Source organism: Euprymna scolopes, chromosome 2 (assembly GCF_053919585.1).
Source record: "Euprymna scolopes isolate OS-2025 chromosome 2, ASM5391958v1, whole genome shotgun sequence".
Classification (NCBI taxonomy): domain Eukaryota; kingdom Metazoa; phylum Mollusca; class Cephalopoda; order Sepiida; family Sepiolidae; genus Euprymna; species Euprymna scolopes.
The window spans coordinates 200,982,241-201,006,803 of NC_136483.1; the positions used below are offsets into that span (position 1 = coordinate 200,982,241).

The 24,563-nt window shown below is 34.3% G+C and overlaps 1 protein-coding gene across 29 annotated transcripts in view; it reads left to right on the forward strand.

Annotated features, from left to right (window-relative positions):
* LOC145301788 (uncharacterized) overlaps window positions 1–24,563 on the forward strand; it is a 533,649-nt gene that overhangs the window by 218,128 nt on the left and 290,958 nt on the right. For all 29 annotated transcript variants that reach the window (XM_080144599.1, XM_080144601.1, XM_080144602.1 and 26 more), the window contains exon 2: window positions 18,323–18,403. In XM_080144599.1, the coding sequence (XP_080000725.1) occupies window positions 18,323–18,403 (81 nt within the window). The remainder of the gene's footprint in view (window positions 1–18,322; window positions 18,404–24,563) is intronic.

Below are 24,563 nucleotides of genomic sequence, written 5' to 3' on the forward strand. Positions count from 1 at the left end.
TAATTTGAATCTCATTTACACAAGAATAACTCGTTTCTGGGTTGTGACTTACGATGAAAAATTGGTTCTTTTTGACAACCGGCGATGTTCAGCTCAGTGGTTAGACGCCAAAAAAGCTCCATGACACTTCTCTAACGCAGAGTTGCACCAAAAGAAGGTGATGCTAACTGTTTGGTGATCTGCGACTGGTCTCATCCATTAGTTTTTTGAATGCAGACGAAAACATTATAGCGAAGAAGCACTATCAACAAATGGATGAAATGCATCAGACACTTTGACAACAACACCCAGCATTAGTCAACAGAAAAGGCCTAATTCTCCTCCATGACAATGTCTGACCGCACAGTATTAAACCGACCCTGCAGAAGTTGAACAAATTAGGCTGCAAAACACTGCCTCATCCGCCATACTCTCCAGACCTCTTACCTACCGACTACCACTTTTTCAAGCATCTCGACAATGTTCTGCGTTTGAAATGCTTCAAAAACGTCTTCAGCAACTTCATTGGCAACAAAATGCAAGATTTTTACTGGCATAAATATATTTGATTTGCGTTAGCAAAAGTGTTGATTCTGATGGTGCTTATTTCGAATAATAAAAATTTTTTTGAGCTGAGATAAAAGTTAAAACCTGCAAGAAATTTCTTGTCAACCTGATATGATGATGAATACTCTTATCGATTTCGACGTATGAGGATCCGCCACAACAACTAAGTTGTTTGGAAATCCACACAGATGATTTGTTTATAGTGGTGAAGGCTTTGTGTAGAACCAACCACATTTTCGGTACAACAGCTAATTTCAGTCAGTGCAACGGCTGCGACAAGATGGAGCAAGCAGTAGACCTCAGGTTTTTATATCAGTTTTCCTTCTAGATGCATGTTTTAACGAAAAATGAGTGTGCATCTCTCCCAGTGGTATAAACACGCGCTCAGATATTAACTTAGAAATTTCTACATCCTAAGGTGGTATATAATTTACCTCAAAACCTCTGGTCTTGATGGAGGGGAGACTAAAACTTGCTAATGTGATTTCAAATGATCTGAACTAACAGCAAGGGGAGACTTGATTCCAAACTTCCATTATATCTTTTTAAATTTCTTTATTCTTTTTTTATATTATATCGGATACATATCAATGATAAATATTTCTCATATGTTATATCTCCCCTCTTTGGTTTTCATACATAAAGTAAATTTCACAGTCTATAAGGATTATTTGATACTGGAGATATTCATTATTGTACCCAATTTTCAAACATACCCATTCCTCTGTCTTTATACATCTTCTATGATTATATGTGATCAGTTTTCTATAATAGTCAACCATATAGGAGCCTATTCGTGACCAGACACACACACAGACGTTCAGCTTTATATATATATATATATATATATATATATATATATATATATATATATATATATATACACATTAACAAATGTACCTTGAGTTACCTAGTTAAATTTAAAAAAAAAAAAAAAACAGAAAGAGAAACTGAGACCTGTGCATGCGAGGATTGTTTTTTTCTAAACATTCGCTTTTTGTAAGCAGAAAAAAAAATACTCTGGATGAGATTGAGTGTTACAGTTGACAAACAAATAAAAATCTGATAATCCCTAAGTACCAATTTTTCAATCTTAATCTCTTAGCATCCCTATTTTCTGGATGAAACTGATTACAAAGTTTTTCACGTACCTGAATACCCTGTATACCAATTTCATGTCTGTAGATAAAAAATTTGTTGTATATATAGGTTGAGAAGTGTCCACACACACACACACACACACACACACACACACATTCTCACTTTTATAGATATATAAACACACTTAAACACGTTTTAAACCATTATCCAGCACCCACATACTGTTAACTTCCTCACACACATTTGTTTGATTAGTAATTGAAAAAAAAAAAAAAAAAAAAATTTTAATTAATTTTCTTTAAAATTTGGATTTTTAAAAACATTTTCTAATTTTTTTATAAGGTTGAAAATGTAGCAAAAATATTCATAGGAAATGTTAGATTAATTAGGGAGAAAAATTTGATTTCGAAATTAGATTACATAAGAAAGAAATTTCCGTTCTAAAATTAAGTTAATGTGTCGAGGGAAATGACGTAAGAATACAGGAAGTCAAGATAGGATAAATGAGAGACTAGAAGTAAAAGTTGTTCTTTCAGGTTTACAACTGCATACTGGGCAAATGTGTTTTAAAAAATCTCCACCCCACCCCCAATGCTGAAGATGGACAGTGGAAAAGAATATTATATTAATGTATAGCTGTGAAAAAAAAAAAAAAAGATTTAACTCTGAGTAATAAAGGTCTGTTTTAATTTATAACAGTTTGTGTTTAGTGGCATTTTTTGTGGTCAGAAGTATGCAACACAAATCGTAAGATAATAGAAATGTGTGTGTATCTGTGTGTGTGTGTATATATATATATATATATATATATATATATATATATATATATATTATAAACTACTTCATTTACTCACATAAATTAATATACGAAAGTATAAATTTATGCGTAAACTTTAAGTATATACTTCAACAGTGCTCAATACGTAGGTAGAGCTAGTTAGTAAGTTATGAAATATATATGGTCGCCATAGGGGAACCTGGAGCAAAATGAGATAGCGGGGTAAAATGGGACACCACAGATAACTGAAACAGAGAGAGAGCTCTTTCGTGAGGAGTCTGATCAAGAGATCATGTGGTAACGCCTTGCCGCCAACGTCTACCATTGTTTTATTCAGCCCCGTACATCAAAAAGGGGTAAGTATTCAAAATTGATCTATTTTGATCTGTGACGAACTGTATTCTGAGAGTGCAGAAAGCTGGGTGGCCTGTCAAAGGGACTGTAGGAAATGGGGCACACTACGGCTGTGCAGGTCTAGACGAATGCAACAAGACCCCAATCTTCATTTGTGAGCTCTGTGAAGACTGACTTATTCAGACCAAGATCTGTCTTGTTTTGCCCCAAGCATGGGGCAAAACGGGACAATACAGTTAGCTGAATAAATCGTCTGTATTTCTTTTGAAAATAATTTCTCATCTTTTTTTTTTGTTGTGGCATTGTTTTCCAATACGTTGAATGTTCAGTAAACAGAATATGGTTTATATGTCAATGTTACCTTTGACTCGACAGTTCTTTTTTCCTTAAGTATCTCGCTTTGACCCAGGTTCCCCTATATCTTTTATAACTTACTATATATATATATATATATATATATATATATATATATAATAAAAGTTACATATAACTTTTAACAGTTACATATAACCAATTGAGAAATGCTCAGCTGAGCTAGCCCACCTACTTTCCAAGTTCAACAACAAATGCCTTGCTGAATCCTGCTTCCCTAATAGCTGGAAGATGGCCTCTGTAGTACTAGTGTACAAGAATTCTGGCAAAACGACCGACCCTCTCAATTATCACCCTATAAATCTCCTCCCCCTCTTCGCTAAAATCTTTGAGGCTAATAAATCAAGCATTAGTCCACCTTGCAAAAGCTAATCTCCTTTCTGAGTATGAATTTGGGAAATGTCATTTTACTGTAGATATTTTTTTAAAGTCATCTTTAAACGCATATACTGGATATAGCGGGTATATCGATATATCCAAGGCCTTTTACAAAGTCTGGCATGAAGGGCTGCTAATGAAAATCAAATCATTTGTTATAACTGGACGAATACTAAATATAATTAGATCCTTCTTAGACAATAGGACCATCCAGGTTGTCATTGATGGACATTCATCCAAGTAGCATAACATTAATGCGGAAGTACTTCAGGGGTCGATCCTTAAGCCACTGATATTCATCAATGACCTCCCCGATAATATATGGTCCGTAATGGGTATATTTGCTGATGATACAACGCTCTATAACATGCATGAGGAAAGAACGGATGTACACAAATCCAAGACAATGACTGAATCATTAGAAAATGACCTCCGGACCATAGTTGAATGGGAACATAAATAACTTGGCATTCGGGCCGGGATTAAAGTGTAGTATCTGTTCTGCAGATGCTGCACTTGAGGTAATTTGTCCCGGTCAGTGGAGGGGAAACCCTCTATACTGGGACAATTATTATTTTTGGTCGCAACCAGTGTCCCTTTTCTCTTTTTTGGGGGTGGGGAGCTGGTTTAACCCCACATTAAAAACGACCTTGTGTCACATTTTGTTTTGTTGGGAAAGCAAATAAATACTAATAGAAGGTAACATTTAATGCTAGCAAGACTAAGCTGTTCTCCTTCAACAATTACAAAAAACCTCTCCAACTACTGATATCCATAAAAAATAACTCCCTACCTGAGAATTTTTCCTCCAAACTCCTCAGCTTAACAATCACAGACAATATGAACTGGAAATACATTGAGGACATTGCAAAGGCTGCTGCAAAAAAGGTGGGCTCTCTCTACCGTGCTAGAAAACTACTTATGCCTGAAAGTATCCTGTACCTCAATAAGGCCACCATTCGCCCATGTATGGAGTATTGTCACTACATCTGAGCTGGTGCATCTACCACTAGTCTCTCCCCCTTCGATAGGGGCCAAAAAAAAGGGTCTCCAATAATAGGTTCCACTTTGTCAACTAGGCTTCAACCCCTGTCTCATTGCCGCAATGTTGCATCCCTGTGCTCTGATGAACTCTTGTGCCCCTTCGACGTACATATTCCTCATAAACTCGTTTAGCAACAAAATCACACCCCTTCACTGTTGAGGTCCCTAAATGTCAGTTTTCTACTCAAATAGCTTCTTCGTTAGAACAGCTAGACTTTGGAATTTTCTTCCTGCTGCCTGCTTCCCAAACTGTACTGATATGCAGAAGTTCAAATTCAACATGAACCAACATCTTGATCTTTCTTAGACATGGTCCCAATTAGTATTCCCTTACGTCCAAGTGGCAACATGTCTTGTTTGGGGGTGAAGGTGAGTAAAAAAAGAAAAAAAATATTGTGTTTTCAGATCAATAAGACAAGAAGATAAAATGGAGAGAAAAACCTTTTAGGCTATGGTATTTCAAAGCTAAATGCTTCTCATCAGAAGAGGAGAAAGGCCAGCATTATACAAAATACAAATAAAAGCTGGCTTAAGAACATTTAGATTAAAAATGAAGAATGTATATATTAAGAAATATTAAAGAAAATATAAAAATAAAATATAAAATATATCTACAAAGAAAGAAGTAACCATACATGAATAGGAAGGTAAAAAAAAAAAAAAAAGTGAGTATATATATATTAGTAATTTATAAAATATATATGGCGATTAAGTTACACTGAATATTCCGCGTTTCATCCACTCTAGGACTCTTACGCATAAATCTATACTTTCGCATATTAATTTTATGTGAGTAAATTAAGTAGTTATATATATATATGTGTGTGTGTGTGTGTGTGTGTGAAAACAATATTGTTTTATATTTCAAGCGGTCCTCCACTCTTGTTCACAAAAAAGTAGCAAATTTTTTTGTGAACAAGAACAGAGAACCACTTGAAATATAAAAATACTATAAAAATTAAAATATTAAATGTAAAAAAACATCGTTTTCATGCTTCAAAAACAAATCAAAAAAACTCATAACCTTGAAATTAATATTCTAGAAGCACCCATGGACATTTTAACATATGTATTTTTTGTTTTTCGATTTTATGTTATTTTTAATATATTTTAATGAAATATAATTGAAAAACATTTTATGCTTTTGATTTTTTTTTTTAGATTTTGTATTTGAATTATTTGAATAACTTCTCATCCAAAGTGATATTCTCACATTTCAGCTGATGTGACCGTTGATCTTTTTCAGGTGTATCTTGTCGAACTAGGGAATCTTTCTATTGAACCTGGGGAATCTGTATAGAATTTTGAACGGAACCCTATATTTAGTCTGCAGGGTTAGCATGTCCTTATTCCATCAGCCATGACCAAATAGAAGTCTTAACTAACTAAAGCAAGTCGTATTGACCAAAATTTTGTGAGAATAACGACAAGAACAGTTGTCCAAACAATACAAATTAATACCATAAAAAGTGTATAATATTAAATCCAATGCATGCGATTTGAAATAACAATAAAGTGAAAGGTGAAGCTGAGCATAATGAGGGAACACAGTTGCATTTTATAATCATTGCACATCAAGAACATAGTATCGCATATAGACTGTCTGAAAAATTGTCAAATTCAGTGATTTCTGTGAATCTTCCCGCCATAGCTAAGGTATTTTTCTACCACACTAACCTGTATTTTCTCAGCCTCCAAGACTAATCATGTTGAAACACTGGTTGTAAAAATAAAAATATCGTGCACGTCATGTGTAGTATTGTCTAAAATTGAGTTCCGGGCAACTACTTAAATCTTTTTTCTTGTAAAATCATCTACAAGAAAAAACTGTTTGACCATGATATAGGGTAAACCCCCCCCCCTCCAATACCATCTGTAAAATCGATAATCACTTATGCAATTCAATCATATTTTGTACAAATAAACTGCACGCTATATCCGAATTGTCTAAGTTTCTATTATGAATATCCAATCTGTCTGATCGCTATTCAATAAAATGTACGGACTCTTCAACAATTAGCGGTATAGGTGTAAAGTTGCAGGAACAAACAAACGATAAAAATCTGGTCAGCATTTTTTTTCTTTTTCTTTTTCAACGAAAGCATTTATTTCCATTAATCTCGTCTCAACACCATTTTAAAAGTCTCTCACTTCTGCTCCGGCTGTAGACAACCATTTCTCATAAGTCTTTATACTCACCAGACCATAACCTCCCATATTTTTATTTATTAGGTAATCTCCAAGATATCCTCAGGTTATTTCTGAACTGAAAAGGGCCATCACAGCCAAAAACTGTTATATCCAGGTGTGCTTCCGACATAGAAGTACACATTTGGAACGCATAGAACAGTAATAAAACACACTGTCGGACATTCCTGCTTAAAACTTGTTGGACAAGTCAGACTTTATTTATTTATTTATATTAAGAGTGGTGTTATATTACAGAAAGAACTGTTAATTTTATCAATGACTCCATGAATGGGTTGAATTTAATTTGGATGTAAGGCTTTTTTTTTCAATTGGAACCATAGACAACACACACACACACACACACACACACACACACACACACACTGATTTGTACTTATTGATGTTTGTTCACTTTGCCATTTGGAGTGAGAATTTTAATGAAAAGTAATGTCTAATCCTTCACATAGAAATGGGTGGCTGCTGCTGCCATCTGACACTGACCCTTTGCACCAAAGGGAAACAGAAGCAAATAGTTGTTCTTTGATATCTTTGCTGACCCACAACCCTATCGTAATCGTTGTATTTGGTTTGGCATTTATTTTACTTGATGCTGACCTCAGCATTTAATACAGCCCTACCGCCCTCTAAATAAACATGCTTTTGAGAAAATGGCTGGATCATTCTATCGCTACAGAAAGTATCTGACTTCTGATGCAATGCTTTATCCGTACAAGTCAGATGTATCATAAGTTGGAGTACTGCACTACTGCTGCCACATCTGGGGACAAAGTACAAAATTGACTTTGCAAACTTTGTGAAGGATATCGGCTCATTTCTACAGCCACCCTCTCCCTCTCTCTCTCTCTCTCTCTCTCTCTCTCTCTCTCTCTCTCTCTCTCTCTCTCTCTCTCTCTCTCACACACACACACGCGCACATTTTCACTTTTATAGATATATAGATAAACACACTTAAACACGTTTTAAACCATTATCCAGCACCCACATACTATTAACTTCCTCACATACATTTGTTTGATTAGTAATTGAAAAAAAATATATTTTCTGTTTCTCTCTCTCTCTCTCTCTCTCTCTCTCTCTCTCTCATTTTCATGGAATGTGCTCAACATGACTTCGATTCCTGATTCCTTGTAAAGATGTCACAGTAAGAACTCGTCTTATTACCACAACTACAAAGAATTCCTTTGTGTGAAATGTAATTCTCATGAATAGTTTCTTTCCCAGAACTGGGGAACACATTATCACAATATTACTTCCTTGAGGGCCGCAACATGGCCTTTTTCAAATCAATAAACACTTGTTATAAATCATCTTTATAAGTCATCAAGTTTTATTATTTCTATCCATCATTTTCAATCCTCTCATAATATTCATCATAATTCAACTAACAATCCATCTCATTAACTCTAGATAAGACGTTTTTAGTCTTGATAAATTATGACTCTCTACCCCCCCCCCCGACCTTATATAAAATGTAACTTCATTAATAAGCAACTAAATATTTGACCTACTCTTCCTTTTCCGGTTCCCTCCTACCACTACCTTTTCATTTACTCCCTCTCTTCCCGTCTCTTTCTTCCCTTCCTCCTTGGATAAACATGATTTCTCTTTTTTTTTTTTTTTTTTTAATCCTAAACATATTTTTCCCCATAAGACATCCATTATCAACCTGTTGATACAGAATCCGTTTACAGGGAAATTGATTAAAAAAAAAAAATGTCTATCTTTCAGACATTTAAATTTTTATGTTTATTGATAATCGTTAACTGCATTTTAAGTCTGTTGTGAAGCAGATTGATTTTAATTGAAATGTTTCATCTGATGACATAGATTAATGGAAATGGATCGCAGTTTAAAACTTCCTGTGAAAATAAAGATTTTTAGGGAAAGGAAAGTTTGAAGAAATGAAAAAATGTTGACTTTGGTACAAATTTGTTTGGGTGCTTTTTATTTTAATTTTTATTTTTACGTAAGTTTAGTGATGTCTGTCTGGATTTTTATTTTTCATATTTTTTGTTTTTACTTTCTCAAAAACTTGAAAGACTTGAAATTGAAAAAAAAAAAGTCGAGAACAGTGATGTTATTTAAATGTGTATACTTATGTTAGTACACTAGCAAAACTACTGGAAACAAAACAAAAATCTCAAGAAATCCCCCCCCAAAAAAAAATACGAGGTGAATGTAGTTTGCTTGAAGCATTATATAGTATATAGTTAAATGTAATCTGTAGAAGGCAGTACAATGCAGAGGTAACGGAAAGACACAAACTGGAGCAGATGAAGAATAGTTTTATTAATACAAATTACAAATGCATGTATACATATTTATATATTTCATACACTCATTTTATTTGTATTTGTACCGTGATTACCTTTGTTAGATGGTCTGGTGTTCTATAATATTTCAAGAAAGATCTCTTCATCAGGTGTGTGTTTGACTTTGGTTCAAACGCGTTTCTGTAAAGAGTAAGTCTTGCAGCAAACAATGGCCTGAAACGTGTTTAGTATTTTATTTTGATATAATTAGATTTTTTTTTTTTTTTTTTTTTTTTTTTTTTTTTTAGTGAGGGGCTTTTGTACCTGAACTTATGATTTGTATTTTGAACATAATTATTGTTTCTTAATTTATTTGTTTGTTTTGCATTTTCTGCGTTCTAGTTGAGAAACGGTTAAAACAATTGAATCTGAATTTAAGTTAATTAAAAAACGGAGATCACTTAGTGAGCTGATCTAAGGGCGGTAACCATGTTATCTTTTATATAGGGCGAGTTTTAATTTCATTCAGATGTTTCTTCTAAGTGTATCATATATTTTTTTTTTCGGGGAGGGGGTTTAATTATTTAAATTTGCTATCTGATGTTTTTTTTTAATTTTATTTTTTAATTTGAATACATTAATTATCAAAATGAATTCTACATCAAAATGAATACTATCAAAATTCCAAAATAGACATTCTAAATACATGAAAATTCGCCATATTTGTTTTAAAAAGCTTTGATAATTTTTTCTTAATTTTTTTGTTATCTCTTTTTCACCACAAACTAGGCACTTGGACATAAGCGGCTACTATTTAGGATCATACCTACGGGAATATCATGTAGGGAGTTGGGTGTGTGATGTCTGTTCACATTACATTTAAATTTCTGCATGTCGGTATAGCCAGGGAAGCAGGAGACCGGAAGGGGATTCCAAAGTGTAACAATTCAAATGAAGAAACTATTAGAGTAAAAGGTGTTCCGATGTTAAAAGGAAAAGAACCAGAGTAAACCAAAGTAATTTCTTGAACAATAAAAATTTTATAAAAATATTTTTTATAATTCATTTACATTTGGAAATAACTAAAATACTTGGGGAAAAAATGCATATCCGCTCTGTTGTGGCCTTATTTTAGGGGTTCACAATATCAAACAGGAGAGTCGGTAAAGTCATGTCAACGATTAGGCTGGCATGGAATCTCTGATTAGAGAGTCCAAAATGGCTGCCTTTCACAGCGATGGGAGAGTCCATGTGAAGACAGGAATAGGGGTGTCAGTTACCCCAGAACACGCTCATACACATGTAACATTACTTCGACGCTTACACACTTTTACCCAACACGTTGTAGTAGTCTACATCACAAAGGAGACAAAAATATAGAAAAGAATTTCAACTCGCTTTTTTTGTTGTTGTACAACGGCATTTATTTACTCATTCTCCTGCCATGCGTGACTTCTCATTACAGTTCTGACGTTCCTCACGTGATGTGCTCTTGAGAGAGAAACAGAAAATTTTTTTTTTTTCAATTACTAATCAAACAAATGTATGTGAGGAAGTTAATAACAGTATGTGGGTGCTGTCTCTAAAATGATCCTTTTTTTTTTTTTTCGAGCATGCTCTCTCTTTTTTTATACTCTTTTTTTTTTTCTTTACTTTCATCTCATTTTGTTGTCGGCTCTGTATTTGCATATGGCTGTCTGTGCCATCTTGCATATGGATTACCATATGAGATATACATTATATATATTTTTCAATTTTATGAGATATACATTATATATATTTTTCAATTTTATGAGATATACATTATATATATTTTTCAATTTTATGAGATATACATTATATATATTTTTCAATTTTCTTACCAGTTTGTTCCAGCTGAGGACGAGACATCTTACTATACATGCATATAAATTGTAAATAGATACTTCAGGAAAAGCAAAAAGTATATTCATTATTACAACATTGTGACCAGAATAACTTAGTTTCCTTAGAAGATATAAACTTATTTGTAAACTAACCTGAAGGGCTCGGAGATCTAAATATGCTAATGTATAAAATATTGATTTCCTGCTGGAGCAAGAACCTCTGAACTCGTTAACGTCATCGGTCGCGTAATGTACTGAGCGATTCCCAGTCTAGCTGCTATGGAACTTTAGCATTCTTCATTCATCAACTACTGGGAAGCACTTGATTGGTTTGGCAGTCAAAATGTACAGAGAGTCTAATTTGCGTTGTGCAATAGATACGAGATTTGCTGGCATCTTGTCTATTTTTGTGTGCCCTTTTGATAAACAAAAACTTATTACATTGTCTGGAAGCTTCCAAAGTTTTAAACGTTTGTTATTACTGATTATAGTATCGTTTAATGTGTTGTTCATCATCAGCAGCAGCTCTGCCATTTAAGAGCATCAGCAACCACAGCTCTCCATAACCCAAAACCGCTCAACTTTTGATAATTCCGTCAAATCGATCAAGTTGTCCATCAAAATGCATCTTGGTCGACCTTGATTTTTCGATCCTGACATTCTACCAGTCAATACCAGATGTTCTATGCTTGTTTGACGATAAATATGTCATGAGAACATCATTTGTCTTTTCGTTATTTTTTCCATCCGCATTCCTTTAGTGCATCCAGATCTAACCCATATTTCCTCATTAGAAATGTGATCTTTCCAAACGACCCTTAACATTTGCTTCACAAACCAAATTTCTGCACTATTAATGCATTTCTGCATTTTGCAGCAGATAATCCAGCTTTCGCAACCATATAGCAAAACAGACCAAATATTCTGCCTTAAGAATGTGTTTAGTTTTGAGTGTGAAGATATTAGGGCATCATAAATTAAGTACTGACTTAAGTTTGATGCTTGTTAAGCGATATACGATCTTCTGTCACACCACGATCATCCTTACGCAGTTCCAGTTGTTAAATCACGCATATGACTTCTGTGCCAGGTATATCACCATACTAAAAGTGCTATTACTGACTGGTTAAATTTTATACCATACCGTGGTTTATCTCTTATGTGGTAGAAAGAAATGGAAAACCAAAAAGATGTATTTTCAACATTCTTTAAAAAAAAAGTACAAAGATTGAAGAAACATTTGAAATCATGAGTGAAATGCAAGTCTGAAGTCAGCAGTTTAACCATTCCAATTCAGACTTTTAAACAAAAGTTACGGTTTTTTTTTTTTTCTTTCATTCTTTGGCTCTGGTTTGGACTTCACAATCCTCATGAAAATTATGCTAACGTTTATATTACTTGTTTTGATTGGACTATTGTCCTCATCTTCAGTGTTATTTGTACAATGTTTCAGTCAGTGTAGCCTTCGATTGTCGTCGGCCATGTTGGTTGTTGTTTTGGAAAAGAAAAGAGAAAAGTTACTGGCTCCGTAGATATTTTCGTATCTTGGAGTTGTTCTATTTTTTGGCCATGGTTTCGTATGTGTGAAAATATTGGTTGACAAAGGGGAGGCAACTCTAATAAAGATTGACAGGGGACTATCTCCCTTCCATCGCTAAAATTTTGTAGGGTTTACAATTTTTTTTTCCTTCAATTAAAGGTTCCCAAATGTTATTAATTTCTAAACGTGGTCTGCTTAGTAATTTTTCTTTTTTTGTATGTGCTGATTGTTTGGGTCGCCTGAATATTAATAGCATTTGGAAATTTCTAATTGTAGGAAAAACAAAAATCATTGACCCTTAAAATTTCGGCTATTGAAGGGAGATAATCTCTTATCAATCTTTATTAGAGTTTCCTCCCTTTGTCTACCAAACAAAACCACAGCCAAAAAACAGAATAACTCCAAGAATACAAAACAATTTATAGAGCCAGTAACTTTTTACTCCTTTCTTTTTCAAGATGGTGACCAACATGCCTGACAATAATCGGAGTTTACACCGACCAAAACATTGCAAAATAAAACTCAAGATGAGGACAATAGTTCAATCAAAACAAGTAATATAAACTTAGCATAATTTTTATGAGGATTGTGAAGTCCAAACCAGAGCCAAAGAGTGAACAAATTTATTACGTTAAAAACAAAACTTAAAAAAAAAAAATCTGATTTGGAATGGTTAAACTACTGACTTCAGACTTGCGTTTCATTCAGAAATATAAACAATCAGCCTTCATCTCAAAAATTCCAAACTAATATGCTAAAGTTATTGTAGTTGAACAACATTCATTCATGTCATATGAATCAGATGATAATTGTTGGCATTCGTTTCCGTGATATCTTTCTAGTTGGAATTTATTATAGAAGTACATTGAGCACTTATGGGAGGAACCACATGAAGATTGCCAACATTTCTAAATGAAAGTGTTTCTGTGCAACGAACTGGATTCGAACTCAACACACCTAGGTTACCAGGTTGTGTTGCTATCCACATAGCCACCATTACCTCCCAAGTGCTGTTTTTTTGTTTTGTTTTTTTTTTTAAATTGCATTGCACCTCTGCATGAAGATTCTGCTCTTCAGGATCGTCTTGTATGCATAAAATCCAGATTATAGCTATTTATTAAATCTGCGAGATTACAAATTCACCCCAGAAAATAAGTGCAGCAAAGCCCAATAAAGTCGTGGAAGATTTGATCCAGACCAAAAAAAAAAAAAAAAAAAAATGTGTTTCAACGTGTATATACCTTTGAATGATATTTTTTTTTTTTTTTTTTTTTAATGCAAGGTTAAATTGGAACATTGAAAAATGTCAATATGAAAATTGTATTCCGACAAAAGAATCAACATTTGAATCATCTTTTCTTTTGCCCTTACTGTTGACGAACACCAACCGTTTATGGCATATTTCACACAGACTTCTGCCAGTGCTTCTGTACTTCGAGAAGCATTGAAGTTCATTTCACCTACGATTTAGTTGCTAACCACTTTCGGTTTTTTTTTGGGGGGGGGGTTCTTTTTCGTTTTTGTTTTTTTGTTTCTTTCGTTTTTGGTAGGGTTTGTTTTTTTGGTTTTGTTTTTTTGTTTGTTTTTTTATGCAATGCTGAGACGTTAGAGCTAAACAGATGCCAAAAAAAGTCAATGGAACAAAAAAAACAACTACTTTTGCAATAAATGGAAATCAATTCTTTGTAGGAATTTACCAAAATATTGTTTACGATAAAAGCTACATAATAAAATGAGGCTGGAAAAAGGAATGGTGCAAAAAGAACCCAATTACAAAGATAATGTAGATGATCGCTAAGTGTTTAGCGATGGAAATTTCTAGAAAATAATCGAAATATAGCTAATCTATTTTTATCAACAAGAGAAATGTCAGTAGAGCAGAAATTAATCTATCTCTCCCAATGTCGCATTTTATATATATATATATATATATATATATATATATATATATATATATACATATAATGTGTGTGTGTGTGTGTATATTATAAGTAATTATTTGAATATCTACAGATATGTTACATGATTATGCAATCATCGGTGCAGGAGATGACAATGATCATCGAAGGATTTAAACCCCACCACGTAGTCACCTTTGACATCATTAGCAATGGACTTTTCTCAAGGCTATCTATCTATCGGTACTTCAGTTCATGTTAGATCGAGATTAAGCAATATAGAACTTGGTTAATAACAGATGGGTGACCATTTGGCAATATCTGGCGTTGTATATAGTAGGACATCAACACATGCAAAACCATGTCATCATCTCTCCTATCCAAGATATACATGCGACTGAGGACTGTTTGTGAATTTGATATTCCCTATACACTTCCTCCTTTGATGGAAGCTAGTTAGAGCCACTTAGTGATTGAGGCTGGCTATAATGCTGCAATAAAAAGCATACTCAATGGAGGTCTGGATGGTCTTCCTTAGCCTTACCATCCTCCTGGACCCTTCACGACCATTGTGGTACCAACAGATGTTTCATTATGAAACCACATATTTAAAATATATATTCGTCTTGGAAATTCACATATATATATATACCATAAAACAACCAAATCATTTTTTTATAATAATCATATGTTATTATCCACCTGTTTTTCATGTGGGCCAGAGTTAAAGATATTCTCTGATTCCTTTCTTTTGGTGGGTAACTGAAACATGTTTATACAGATAGATATGAGGATAAAGACTTGTCACAGTAAAAAAATATTTACCTACACTGCTAAAATCACGGCCATTGGGTGGCTTAATAATTAGGTTCGGAAGGCTTTACTAACCTACATTTTTTTTTTCATTTATTTTTTTAAATATCTAACAATGTCCCACTTCCCACAATGTAAACAATTTTTTTTAACGGAGCCTTCTATCAAGTCTGAAAGTGACACAAAGTTCAATGAGTGAGATTGGAGATGCGCCGCTGTACAACTCGTGCTCTCTACCAATCCAAGTTATGACAACAGGACCATCGCCAGCACCCTCAAAATGCATCACTGAATTGCCAAAAATAATAGAGATGTGCCTAGGGTGATGAAAACAAGTTTCCAGCCACTATTATAGTCTTTGGTGTGGTTTTAAGTGAGGGCCACATCATGCCACCTCACATCTTTGAAGTTGGCTTCAAAGTCAACACCAAAGGGTACCTGGATGTGCTGAAGAGTGTGCTGATTCTCTGGTGCAATCAGGTAGCCACTAGCAGACCTTGGGTGTGGCAGCAAAACTCGGCGCCGGCCCAGAAGTCCAAAGAGACCCAGGCTTGTCTTCAGAAGGAGTGCTACGACTTTGTACCCTTTTCTCACTGGCCCTCTTCCTCCCCTGACCTGAACCCACTGGACTACTTCATTTGGTCATACATCGAGAACGTCACCAGCATGACCTCCTACAACACCAAAGCCCACCTGATCGCCACCATCCGACAAGTATTCATCGGGTTCTCATCAGCGCTTGTGGAAAAGGCATGCTCCCAGTTCTGGATCCGTATCGAGGCGATGATTAAGGCTGAAGGAAGCTACATTAAATAGATGTCAGCTCTACTTCATAATCAAGTTACCTGAATTGATTTTTTTCAATAAAAGTTTTAAAATAAAGCTGTAGTGCTTTCTTTAGGGTGACAACTTCATCGTTCCACCCTGTATAATTTGTGTTGTATAAATAAAATAATTGCCATTGATTTTGCACTGGACAAAATTAAAACCTGCAAGTCAAGCAAATTGTCTATATAGACTCGCAATTCGTACTTGAAACACTAAACAAACTTTTTAAAAAGCATCAATAACCTCCGCCGCATAAAGATAATCGTCAACTATTGGATATTTAAGTCATTAATGTTGAGGCACACATTTAAAAAATATCTTGCCCAAAATCTAGACATACTATCACTGCAGCATAAGGGGCTAATGAGATAGAGGTCAGATTTATAGGGAGGCAATTTGGGTGAGGAGTTGAGCCGAAAGATGTTAGTTCACATTACATTTAAATTTCTGCATACTTGTATTTTTTTTTTTTACATGGAAGTCACCACTTATCAAAGCCCGGAAGCCGCTCGGGGATAGGGGTTATTGCGTGTACAGTAATCAATGGGAAAATTGAATGAACACTCATTTTACTTGGTATTATTTCAACATTTAGGAAATCTAAAGTTTTTTTTCTCTTTGGTCTCATTCGTATCAATGTAGAAATGGGTTACGTTTCGACTCAACATCTCATACATAATACAGAAGTTTAAATGTAATGTAAACCAACATCTTGCTAATCTTTCCTAGGCATGATCCCAATTAGTAGCCCCTCATGTCCAAGTGGTGATATGCTATGTTAGGGGTGTACGTAAGTAAAAAAAAAAAAAAATAGAATCTAAAATATTTGAATAAGTTTATCTGAGTTCACTTGTGGAATGGGATACAAAATGTCTTGTTTCGTTTAATCCTGTTAAGACTTAACTTGCGTATTTCAATCGCAGTTGTGTCCTTTTTCTTCCCGAGATTTCCATGGATGGCTCTATTTTTGAGAAGAAATTGATGTTGAAACTTCTTGGTCTTTCTTTCTCAGCAAATCTTTCTTGGAGTTCATATATTTGATCCATTGCTCTTTCTGATTCTCATAAAGTTGGTCTGCTCTATTGCTCTAAACAGCTTATCACATGTGAGGCTCTTCTATATCTTTACAAATCTGCAGGCCCTATATGGAGTATTGTTGTTATATTTGGGCTGGTGAATTTCTGTTCCATTTGAGGGTTTATGATAACATGCCAAAATGTATCTGTAATTTGATTGGCCCCTACCTTTTCTTTTCTGCAGCCTCTCACAGAAGTGATGTTGCTAGTCTCAATCTTTTCTATAAATACTGTTATGACATGCCTTCTTCAGAATTGTCTAATCTATTCCCTGCTTCATTTGACTCGTTAGAATATTGGGCTCCATCAATTTGTTCTTTTGATATTTCATTATCAGACAGTTTCTTTCCAAGAACTGCAGGTTTGTGGAACTCTCTTGATGTTGGCAGTTTTCCTCCTACTTTGAAACCTTGGTCTTTTCACGACTAATGTCAATAGGCATCATCTTTCATTCTTGTTAGCCTCTTAAATCAAGTGGTTTTACACCTAGTCTGGAGCAATTTTCATTAAAAAAAAAAAAATAAATAACATTGAAAATTATTTAAAAAAAACTTTTTTCAAGAAAAAAAAAAAAAAAAAAAAAAAAAAAAAAAAGTTCCGTTCAGTCCTGTCAGACTATGGATACCCACTGAAGGGTGCCTGCACATGAAATTATTGTGGCAAGAGCTGCACAATCTCCAACCACATCTCTCCTGAGTCGGCATTGTTTTAATTCCAGTTGCAAGTATATATACGTACAGGACGACTGGAAACAATGCCGAAATAAGCAAACGGTACATACAGCGTTGAACCTTCCCAAATGGTCACCCATCTGGTACTGGCCAGGCTCATCATTGTTTAACTTCGGTGATCTTGAGAGAACTGATATATCAACTTAAATTGTACTGTATATACAGCAATAATTCAAGGTTAAATAAACCAATTTGCATTTACAATGGCTGCCAGCAGAGTGAGCCTGACAGCAGGCCTATGAATACTAATTACATTATCATATTACACTATATATGCTCTGGAACCCAATAAAAAGGCATTCATTGAGCTTGGCTGGATTTTTTCAAAATTTATATAAAAAAACTTTTATAAAATAAAACTTTGAAAAAGGTTTTTTAATCTATTATGATTGGTATATACAAACTGAGTACATTTCAAGAAAATGATTAACATATATTGTTGCTTTGTAAAAATTTTTATTGAATCTTTTTTTTTTTTTTTTTTTCAAAGTTAAATCAAGTTTGATCGTTTTGTGATTTTTGTTCTCTTTTCTAGTACATTGGGTCATTTTCTGTGACTGGCGAAAATCAGGATACAAGGACAATTTATGTAAAGAAACACTTGGAAGATATGAGGGTAAGTAGTTTTGTGCTTTATTCAACATGAAGAGTTGATTAACATTCCAGGAAATGGTCACTTTACAAACATTTTCAGTTTTTCCTTTTTTTTCTTGATCTTTTAGTGATATACACTTAAAATGACTCTAAACATTGTTTTCCTCTCGATACAAGTCTAAAAATAAGGATAATTTGGTTATAGTCAAAAATATCTGTGCTTTTGACACTTTTTGCTTTCTGTTTTGCAGACGTGACAACAGTGACAAGCAAGATACGATCCCTTCTAATTAATGATTATCTCCCTCTCAGATAACGTAAACCTTCTTTCCCCATGTTAAGAATGGCCTTCTTGTTTATTTAAGTATGTCTAATTATTCAGCCAAAAGGACAACAGAAACAGGAAGTCAAAAACAGCAGACAATCTTGACTACGAACAATAATAATGCCCCCCCCCTTTTTAAAAAATATTTTTAAAAATTTCAGTTGCTAGTGCAGTAGTTTATTTTAGACTCTATTTAATTTCTGCTGTGGTTATTGTATCACTTTTGCAAATCTCCCTTTATGTATACCATGTCAAAAACTTATGTCCATTAAACAAAATTGAATATAAAGACTTTGAAATGAGATCCCTGTTCTTTCAAATAAACAACCTAGAAAAACTTTTCAGCACTACAAATAAAATATATTAAATTTCCTAAAAACAATTGGACTCTACTGGAAAATCTGATCTAAAAATAGAATAATAACCACCCTTATTCTGCAAGACAAAAGCATTTCACAAACCAGAAATGCATCTACAATCTTGTGTTTGTCTCTGAATAAAATGTAGCATCAGTGATCCATTGCCCTGGCATATAACTAAACTTTGTTTCATATAAGTTGATTTAAAAAAAAAAAACTGTTTGACTTTAAAATGACTCCAGAGTGGTTGATGAGGCCATTGAACACCAAACAAACTCTTGAAAAAGGAATAAATCTAAAGGATGTTGTATATCGGAATTAACAAGTGAAAATGACAAAATACCCAAATTGAGACTTGCATGTTTTTTCATGCTATAACGTCTTCAAGATACCTGTCATAATACTTTGAAGCTGTAAAATTGTATTAATGTTGCATCCTCTAATTATTGCAATGGAACCATATTACTTGATCTTCTCACACCTTGCGTCTTGTGTGGTTTGATTGCAAATCCTTGAAACTTTTAATTAGCAAACTGATTTTTTTAATCTAAGTTGAGCTGGTTACTTTTAATGCATCTAAAACCAAACTCCTATCTTTACATCATCAACACTCTGATCCCCATCTGGCATCAATTGAAATGGATGGCTCTCGTCTTTGGGAGACTCCATGTTTTGACAAGCTTCTGGGTTTGACCTTTACTCCTGATCTGAAATGGAACACGTACATCAAGTCTGTTGCCAAGGTTGCTGGAAAAATGGTGGGATCCTTCTACTGCTCCAGAAGATATCTCACTGCTGATGCAATTCTCTATCTATATAAAAGCCAAGTACGTACAAGGATGGAGTACTGCTGCCACATCTGGGCAGGAGCTGCTAAAAACAGCCTATCCTGCCTTGACAGAGTACAAAATAGACTTCGTGGTGGGATGCCATTTTCTCTTCCCTGCAACCTCTCTCCCACAGAAGAGACGTTGTGAGCCTGTCTGTTTTATCGTTACTTCCATGGCAAGCATGAGCTCCAATCTCTCGTCCCCCCCCTCACCAATCTTTCACGATAAACACTCGTCTAGCTGAAACCACTTTCAATAATTTTCCCCACTCTTTATCTGTGCCAAAATCAAAACGTAGATTCCATGAACAAAGCTTCTTTCTTAGAAGTGCACGCCTGTGGAACTCTCTTCTCTTCTGTTTGCCTGTTTCCCACCTGTCTACAACTTGGATGTCTTCAAGTCCAACATAAAAAATTCCTGATGAACCGCCCCCTTAAGTAAGACACTTTATCGAATCTCTAATACTAATGATTACTACGATACTATCCCATTGATTACTGTACACGCAATAACCCTTATCCCCAAGTGGCTTCCGGGCCTTGATAAGTGATAGGACCGTCATTGTCTGGCATAATGTTCCACTTTTGTATGGCTCCAGCAGTTCTTATGCTGTCCATAGGGAGATATCAGTATTAACAAAGTGTGTGCATCTTCTAATCTGTTATCCGGTCGATCCTTAAAATGCTGCCTTTCAAAAATGATATAATGCCTTTGAGCCTCAAAAAAAAATATATATATATTAAAATGAAATATTATAGTGCATTAATTTGTTCCCAACTTAACATTTTGTCGAAGATAATATAATATTACATTTTAAAAACTTGCATTTCTTGATAAAATTTATGATTTATTGAATAAATGTTGAAGATTTTATTAACATTGAATAGTTAGCTGATTTTAGCTGATTTTTTTTTTTTTTTAAATCCGACAAAAGTTTGATCATTTTGTTTACAAAAAGTTGTCTATTATTTTCAGATGCTTAGACTTGATGATTTTGGCAAATTGTTATAAAACTAGAACTAATCTCTGCCAAGTCTGCTGAAGGTCATCTCCCTTAAACGATCTAGAAAACATCTCACACCTGCCAGCATCCAATATCTGCAAAAAACTGATGAGGTTCCAAGTTAAGAAGTTTCAACTACTATCACGCTGCTGAACAATAGTGCATCCCTTGTTTTCGCGTCAATGGAATGTGCTCCAATGAACTTGTTGCGCTTATGCTCCCCCTCCATCAATGTAATTAATTTTGACAAACTCTACAAGCAGCAAAATCACTCCCCTTCATTGTAAAGGTTCAAAATGCTGCCTAAATCTAAACGCAGATACCATGAACAAAGCTTCTTTCTCAGAACTACCTGCCTGTGGAACACTGTTCCACTGTCCTGCTTTCCGGTTGAATACATGGTAGCCTTCAAATCCAATGTAAACAAATTCTTGTTGAGCCGTCGCCATAAATAATCAAATTCTACCCAATTTACACCATTAACAATTGCTACACTACCTCCTTACATTCATTAATCCTTATCCTCGAGTGGCCTTCGGGCCTTAATAAGTGGCGACTCCCAAGTACAAAAAAAAACAAAAAAACTTTCTACTGAAATAGCTTTTCTTAAACCGCTTGCCTTTGTAATTCCTACTCCTCTGACTGTACCAACATGAAGAAATTTAAATGTAATATGAACAAACATCTTGCTGCACAAATCCCCACTTAGTATGCTCCTAATTACAGTAGTTCCTTATGTCTTAGTGACAATATATCTTGTTTAGGGTGAATAAAAACCAAAAAGATTAGAAGTTGATGTAACTTGAATGTTGAAGACGATAGGCAAAAACAAATAATCAGTTGGGATTAAAAGCAGAAAGATCCGGTGTTGTCCGGGATTAAAGAGCCACCTTATGTTCTTCATGCCCAGTTCATCACATTTTATCAGTTTTTAGAATAGTGTGATACTATCCAACCTTTTCACTCCCTCCAGTGTTGGGAAGCTGAGGTGGGATTGTTGATCAAGGTGTGGCGGTGATTGGGACAGAAAAGGTCAGTTTTAGGAGTGTTGATGAGTTTTGAGTTTGACAGTCAAAGGCAGGTCGTGGCTTGGACCACATTGAGAGAATTTTAAGATATAACGATGAGCTGACATCAACTGACGAGCTTCAACATAACGTAGATGTGAACATTAGTGTGTAGAGCACGAAGGCCAAACAGCTTTAGTTTACATTGTCATGGAGAACAACAATGTTATTGCATAAAGCTTTGTCAACTAAGCTCAAACCTCTGTCCCATCACCGCAATGTTGCATCTCTGTGCCTGTTTTACAAATATTTTAATGGGATATTCTCTGAATTTGTTGCACTTGTGCCCTCTTGATGTACATATCCCTGACAAACCCACTTAGCAACAGAATCACACCCCTTCACTGTTGAGGTCCCTAAATGCCAGAAAGCTTTCTACTCTAATAGTTTCTTTGTGAACAACTAGACTTTAGAATTCCCTTTCTTTCTGCTACCTGCTTTCCTGACTATACTGATATGCAGAAGTTTAAATGTAACATAAACCAACACCTTGTTAATCTTTCCTTGACATGTTCCTAAATAGTAGCCCCTTACAGCCAAATAGCAATATACCTTGTTAGGGGTGAACATGAGTAAAAAAAATGTAAGTAAATTTTCTTATGAGTTTGAAGAAAGTAAATAGTAAAAATTAAACGATATTGCTTTTTTACGTATACGACATTTGATCACCTTGACATTTGATCACCTTGACACGTTGTTCCCATCAGATCACCAAAGTTGAGCATCGTTGAGCCTGTTCATTATTAAAATGAGTGACCATTTGGTAAAACCAAGTGCTGTACCTGCTCTCCGCCTATCTCAGCATTGTTTCCAGTCGTCCTTGACTTTTCCTTATCACTAGAATCAAACAGTGCCAACTTAGAAGTAAGGTTGGAGATTGTACAACTCTTGCTTCAAAATTACACATGCAGGCACTCTTACAGAGACAAAACGAAGGCGATTATCACTTATTTTACTACAGGAATATATAAAAAAAAATAATAAGCATATTTTCCAAAAAAATTTTTAGATTTTACTGCAAAAATAAAACAAATTACAATCAATAAAGAAAAAATAATTTCTACGCTGAAACAAAATTAAAAGACGGTAAATGATTTAATGAGAAACTTGTTTCTGTTTGCTGTGCGATGAATTTAGTAAGGTGGCAAGCCAAACAAAATTTACTTGAGGGCCGAATTTGGTTCACAAGATGGGAGTTGCCAGCCCTTGAAGGTCAATGGTGTCACACACACACACACGCACGCACACATGCACACACACACACACACACACACACTTACATTTGCATTTGCAGAAAGTGTCGTAATTTGTGTTTTTTGTATTTTGTTTTTTCATTTTTCTTATGCTTCTGAACCTGTGCCCCCTTGACAGCCACCAATGTGAGTTGACGATGATACGGTCATAAGACTAAGTAGGAGAAGACTACGGCACACAATGCTGGGGTCGGCAATGCTATCAGGCGAGGTAGTACGTGGGTATCTTAATGGCACTGAAGAACGTTTTCAACATTGATTGAATGGGGGGGGGCGGGGGCTATAAAAAAGTGACATTAAAGTAATTTTAGATCCCGTGAGGAACACTCGGCGTTTCGTGGAAATCAATGCATCTCTTCTGAACCCCTTATTAACATTTTTATTTTTTTTTTAATTTCTATAATTAACCAGTTATACATAAAAAAAATGTTATGGCGATGAATTGTGAATGCCGACCACATGCTGTGCTTTTATTAATAAAAAAATATATTTATCCAAATATAATGATAATCTATTTATATTTATCCAAATATAATGATAATCTATTTATATTTATCCAAATATAATGATAATCTAGTTATATTTATCCAAATATAATGATATTTATCCAAATATAATGATAATAATGATAATCTATTTATATTTATCCAAATATAATGATATTTATCCAAATATAATGATAATAATGATAATCTATTTATATTTATCCAAATATAATGATAATCTATTTATATTCATCCAAATATAATGATAATCTATTTATATTCATCCAAATATAATGATAATCTATTTATATTCATCCAAATATAATGATAATCTAGTTATATTCATCCAAATATAATGATAATCTAGTTATATTCATCCAAATATAATGATAATTTCAGAATACATCGATTTATTGCTGTTGATCACCAAACTCTTATGAGGAATTCATGAACAGACAAACAGGAATTATAACTTGATATAAAAATAAATATCCAAGTTAATTTATTTAATATTTTTCTTTGTCTATCTGTTCCATTTTTTCTCAGAAACTACTGGACCGATCTGACTTGAAATTTTATATAGAGCTTTGTTGTAAGTGGCAGCAAACTATTATGCTATCCATTCAATACACAACTAAGGAATAACAGAGTTTAGTATTCAATGCAAAAATGAGCAAAAATTTAAGCATATTCAGTCATTAATTTGGCATAAGGCACTCGTTCTTAATCAACATGCCTTAACTTTTGCCAGTTTTTAGCGAGCTAAAAAATCTAGTTGATCTGTAATGTGTAAATTTGATTTTGCTTAAAGTTTTGTGACGTGAACAAATGACACAACTTTTGCTATTTTCTTAAATTAA